The sequence below is a fragment of the Lichenostomus cassidix genome, unplaced genomic scaffold, assembly GCF_008360975.1.
Source record: "Lichenostomus cassidix isolate B80296 unplaced genomic scaffold, HeHo_3.0 HiC_scaffold_38, whole genome shotgun sequence".
Lineage (NCBI taxonomy): Eukaryota > Metazoa > Chordata > Aves > Passeriformes > Meliphagidae > Lichenostomus > Lichenostomus cassidix.
In genome coordinates this window covers 1,432,221-1,438,220 of record NW_028147440.1, presented here as the reverse complement: position 1 = coordinate 1,438,220, position 6,000 = coordinate 1,432,221, and the positions used below count along the sequence as shown (strand labels likewise).

The 6,000-nt window shown below is 42.3% G+C and overlaps 1 protein-coding gene across 1 annotated transcript in view; it reads left to right on the top strand.

Moving 5' to 3' along the window:
- Positions 1-613: 613 nt before the first annotated feature.
- MYBPC2 (myosin binding protein C2) overlaps positions 614-6,000 on the top strand; it is a gene marked incomplete at its 5' end in the record, with an annotated part of 98,215 nt that continues 92,828 nt past the window's right edge. Inside the window, 3 exons of the mRNA XM_085045400.1 lie at positions 614-701; positions 4,153-4,301; positions 5,524-5,641. Coding sequence (XP_084901526.1) covers positions 614-701; positions 4,153-4,301; positions 5,524-5,641 — 355 coding nt within the window. The remainder of the gene's footprint in view (positions 702-4,152; positions 4,302-5,523; positions 5,642-6,000) is intronic.

The following is a 6,000-nucleotide window of genomic DNA, read 5'->3' as shown; positions in this document are numbered from 1 at the left end:
AATTTCCCAAATTCACTCTAAAATTCCCCAAATTTCCCCCAATCCCCCAAATTTCTGCCCCAAATCCCCAAATTTCCCCATTTCCAAAATCCCCAAAAAATCCAAATTTCCCAAAATCCCAAATTGCCCAAACTCAATTCCCCAAAAATCCCCCAAAATCCAAATTTCCCAAATCCCCAAATTTTCCAAAAATCCCAAATCCATCGAAAATTACCCAAATTTCCCCCAAAATCCCAAATTTCCCCCAAATTTCTCCCAAATTTCCCCAAAAAATCCCCAAATCCCCCAAATTTCCCCAAACATCCCCAAATTTTCCCCAAAAATCCCCAAATTTCCCAAAAAAATTCCCAAATTTCCCCAAATTTCCCCATCTCAAATTTTCCCAAAATCCCCAAATTCCCAAAAAAATCCCCAAATTTCCCCCTGAAACTTCCCAAAAATTTCCCCCAAATACCCCCAAATTCCCACAATCCCAAAAAATCCCCCAAATTCCTAAAAACCCCAAAATCAAATTTCCCCAAGAAATCCCCAAATCCACTCAAAAAATCCCAAAAACCCCAAAATTTCCCCCAAAAATCCCCAAATTTCCCCAAAATTTCTCCCAAATTCCCCAAATTCCCCAGACGACATTCACCCTCCTGAGCCTCGAGATCCTGAAGGACTTTTCATCAGCAAACCTCAGAATGTCCTGGTGGAGAGCGGTGAGGAGATTGGGGATTTTGGGGATTTTTGGGGATTTTTTGGGATTTTTGGGGATTTTGGGGATTTTTTTTGGGATTTTTGGGGGATTTTTTGGGGCATTTTGGGGATTTTTGGGAGGGATTTTTGGAGGACTTTTTGGAGATTTTTGGGGATTTTTGGGGATTTTTTGGGGATTTTTTTTGGTTTTGGAGATTTTTTTGGGATTTTTGGGGGATTTTTTTAGGATTTTTTTGGGGGTTTTTTGGGGATTTTTGGGATTTTTTGGGATTTTTTGGGGGATTTTTGGGGCATTTTGGGGATTTTTGGGGGATTTTTTTTGGTTTTGGAGATTTTTTGGGGATTTTTGGGGATTTTTTATGGTGGATTTTGGGGATTTTTGGGAGGATTTTGGGGATTTTTTAGGTGGATTTTGAGGATTTTTTGGGATTTTTGGGTGGATTTTGGGGATTTTTGGGAGGATTTTGGGGATTTTTTGGTGGATTTTGGGGATTTTTGGGGATTTTTTGGTGGATTTTGAGGATTTTTGGGGATTTTGGGATTTTGGATTTTTAGGGAGATTATTTGGAATTTTTGGGGATTTTCTGGGGGTTTTGGGGTTTTGGAGATTTTTGGGGATTTTTTATTTTTTGGGGGTTTTGGGTTTTTTTGGGAGATTTTTGGGATTTTAGGGAGATTTTGGGGGTTTTGGAGAGTATTTGGGGGTTTTGGGTTTTGGGGTTTTTGGGGGTTTTGGGTTTTGGGGGGATTTTGGGGGATTTTGGGATTTTTGGGATATTTGGGGATTTTTTTGGATTTTGGGAGTTTTTGGGATTTTGGGGGATATTTTTGGGGGATTTTGGGTTTTTTGGATTTTTTAGGGGATTTTGGGGATTTTTGGGGTTTTTTTGGGGTGAATTTTGCAGTTTTTTGGGGTATTTTTGGGGTAGATTTTGGGGTATTTTTAGGGTTCATTTTTGGGATTTTTTGGGGTGTTTTTGGGGTAGATTTGGGGATTTTTGGGGTAGATTTTGGGGTAGATTTGGATATTTTTGGGGTGTATTTTTGGATTTTTTGGGGTAGATTTTGGGGTTTTTTGGGGTGAACTTCAGGGCAGATTTTGGGGTTTTTTTGAGGTAAATTTTGGGGTTTTTTGGGATGAATTTTCGGGATTTTTTTGGGGTAGATTTTGAGGTATTTGGGGTGTATTTTTGAGGTAGATTTTGGTATTTTGGGGGTGAATTTCAGGGCAGATTTTGGGATTTTTTGGGGTAGATTTGGGGTATTTTTGGGGTGGATTTTTGGGTATTTTTAGGGTGAATTTTTGGGATATTTTGGGGGTATTTTTGGGGTGAATTTAGGGTATTTTTTGGGGCAGATTTGGGGTGAATTTCGGGGATTTTTGGGGTGAATTTTGGTGATTTTTGGGGTGAATTTTGGGGATTTTTTGGGGTATATTTACGGTAATTTTGGGGTAGATTTGGGGTATTTTTAGGGTGTATTTTTGGCATTTTTTTGGGCAGATTTGGGTATTTTTGGGGTAGATTGGGGTATTTTTGGGGTGAATTTCAGGGCAGATTTTGGGATTTTTTTGGGGCAGATTTGGGATATTTTTTGGGTATTTTTGGGGTGAATTTAGGGTATTTTTAGGGTGAATTTTGGGGATTTTTTGGGGCAGATTTGGGGTATTTTTGGGGTGAATTTTTGGGTGAATTCTGGGGATTTTTGGGGTGAATTTTGGGTATTTTTGGGGCAGTTTTGGGGTTTTTTGGGGTGAATTTTGGGGTGTATTTTGGGGTTTTTTTGGGGTGAATTTTGGGGTATTTTTAGGGTATATGTTTGGGGTTTTTTTGGGGTAGATTTTGGGGTATTTTTGGGGTGAATTTTCGCAATTTTTTGGGGCAGATTTTGGGGTAGATTTTGGGGTATTTTTGGGCCAGATTTGGGGTGGTTTTGGGTATTTTTGGGGCAGATTTGGGGTATTTTTGGGGTGAATTTTGGGGTGAATTTCGGGGATTTTTTGGGGCAGATTTAGGGTAATTTTGGGGTAGATTTTGGTTATTTTTGGGGTGAATTCTGGGGATTTTTGGGATGTATTTTTGGGATTTTTGGGGCAGATTTGGGGTATTTTTGGGGTTTTTTGGGGTAGGTTTTGGTGTAGATTCATGGGGTTTTGGGGTGTGTTTTTGGGTATTTTTGGGGCAGATTTGAGGTATTTTTGGGGTGAATTTTTGGGTGAATTCTGGGGATTTTTGGGGTGAATTTTGGGGTTTTTTGGGGCAGATTTAGGGTAATTTTGGGGTAGATTTGGGGGATTTTTGGGGTGAATTCTGGGGTGTGTTTTTGGGTTGAATTCTGGGGATTTTTGGGCTGAATTTTGGGGTTTTTTGGGGCAGATTTTGGTTATTTTTGGGGTGAATTCTGGGGATTTTTGGGGTGAATTTTGGGGTGAATTCTGGGGATTTTTGGGGTATTTTTGGGGTGAATTTTGGGGATTTTTGGGGTGAATTTTGGGGTATTTTTGGGTTGAATTTTGGTTATTTTTGGGCTGAATTTGGGGTTTTTTTGGGCAGATTTTGGTTATTTTTGGGGTGAATTCTGGGGATTTTTTGGGTGAATTTTGGGGGTTTTTTGGGCAGATTTTGGTTATTTTTGGGTTGAATTCTGGGGTTTTTGGGGTGAATTTTGGGGTGAATTCTGGGGATTTTTGGGGTGAATTTGGGGTGAATTTTGGGGTTTTTTGGGTTGAATTCTGGGGATTTTTGGGGTGAATTTTGGGGTGAATTCTGGTGAATTTTGGGGTATTTCTGGGTTGAATTCTGGGGATTTTTGGGATGAATTTTGTGGTTTTTTACGGTTGAATTTTGGTTATTTTTGGGTTGAATTCTGGGGATTTTTGGGCTGAATTTTGGGCTGAATTTTGGGGGATTTTTGGGTTGAATTCTGGGGATTTTTGGGGTGAATTTTGGGGTATTTTTGGGTTGAATTTTGGTTATTTCTGGGTTGAATTCTGGGGATTTTTGGGGTGAATTTTGAGGTGAATTCTGGGGATTTTTGGGCTGAATTTTGGGCTGAATTTTGGGGTTTTTTGGGGTGAATTCTGGGGATTTTTGGGGTGAATTTTGGGTTGAATTCTGGGGATTTTTGGGGTGAATTTTGGGGTATTTTTGGGGTGAATTCTGGGGATTTTTGGGCTGAGTTTTGGGGTTTTTTGGGGCAGATTTTGGTTATTTTTTGAGTGAATTCTGGGGATTTTTGGGGTGAATTTAGGATATTTTTGGGGTGGATTCGGGGCAGATTTTGGTTATTTTTGGGGTATTTCTGGGTTGAATTTTGGGTATTTTTGGGGTGAATTTTGGGGTGATTTTTGGGGTGAATTTTGGTGATTTTTGGGGTGAATTCTGGGGATTTTTGGGATGTATTTTTGGGATTTTTTGGGCTGAATTTGGGGTATTTTTGGCGTTTCTGCCCCAGGCGGGGAGGTGCTGCTGCAGGCCAAGGTGGACGGCTCCCAGCTCCCAGTCAAACCCAGTATCAAGTGGTTCAAGGGGAAATGGTTGGAACTGGGAGTGAAGAGCGGGGCGAGGTTCCAGTTCAGGGAGAGCTGCGACAAGGAGACCAAGGTGGGATGGACTGGGATTGGACTGGTTTGTACTGGGATGGACTGGGATTGGACTGGTTTGTACTGGGATGGACTGGGATTGGACTGGTTTGTACTGGGATGGACTGGGATTGGACTGGTTTGTACTGGGATGGACTGGGATGGACTGGGATGAACTGGGATGAACTGGGAGTGAAGAGCGGGGCGAGGTTCCAGTTCAGGGAGAGCTGCGACAAGGAGACCAAGGTGACTGGTTTGTACTGGGATGGACTGGTTTGGACTGGGATTGGACTGGGATGGACTGGGAGAGGTCCCAATGATGTCTGCAATGTTCTGAATGTCCCCGCTGATGTCCCCAAATCCCCATTAATGTCCCCAATGTCCCCAGTGATGTCCCAAATGTCCCCAATGTCCCCAAATCCCCAGTGTTGTCCCCATGAATGTCCCCAATGATGTCCCAAATGTCCCCGTTAATGTCCCCAAATCCCCACTGATGTCCCCAAATGTCCCCAAATCCCCATCAATGTCCCCATTGATGTCCCCAAATGTCCCTATTAATGTCCCCCATGATGTCCCCAATATCCCAAATCCCCAATGATGTCCTCCATGTCCCCAAATCCCCAATGTCCCATTAATGTCCCCAAATGGTCCCAAATCCCCAATAATGTCCCCAATGTCCCCAACATCCCATCAATGTCCCAAATGTCCCCACTGATGTCCCCATGAATGTCCCCAAATGTCCCCAAATGTCCCCATGAATGTCCCTAAATGTCCCCAAATGTCCCCCCTGATGTCCCCAATGTCCCCAAATCCCCATTAATGTCCCCAATGTCCCCAGTGATGTCCCCAATGTCCCAAATGTCCCCAAATCCCCATCAATGTCCCCATGAATGTCCCCAATGTCCCCATTAATGTCCCCATGAATGTCCCCAATGATGTCCCCAATGTCCCCAAATCCCCATTAATGTCCTAAATGTCCCCAAATGTCCTCATTAATGTCCCCAGTGATGTCCCCAATGTCCCCAAATGTCCCCAAATCCCCATTAATGTCCCCATGAATGTCCCCAATGATGTCCCAAATGTCCCCAAATGTCCCCATTAATGTCCTAAATGTCCCCAAATGTCCTCATTAATGTCCCCAATGATGTCCCCAAATGTCCCCAAATGTCCCCAAATCCCCATTCATGTCCCCAGTGATGTCCCAAATGTCCCCAATGTCCCCAACTGTCCCCACCTGTCCCCAGGTGTACACCTTCGAGCTGGCCATCTCCAAGGTGGCGCCAGGGGACAGAGGTGACTATCGCTGTGAGGTGACAGCCAAGGACAAGAAGGACTCGTGTTCCTTCAACATCGACGTCGAGGGTGAGAAACACAAAAAAATCCTAAAAAAACCCCAAAAACCCCTAAAAAAAGCCCAAAAAACCCCAAAAAAACCACAAAAAAAACCTAAAACCAAAATAAAACCCACAAAAAACCCCAAAAAACTAAAAAAAATCCCAAAAAAACCCCAAAAAACCCCAAAAAACCCACAAAAAACCCTAAAAACCCAAAAAACCCCACAAAAAACCCCAAAAAACCCCCAAAAATATCCCAAAAAAAACAAAAAAAGGGGAAAAAAATCCCCCAAAAAAACCCCAAAATATCCTTAAAACCCCAAAAAAGGAAAAAAATCCCAAAAAACAAACAAAAAAAACCTAAAAAAAAAACCCTAAAAAACCCAA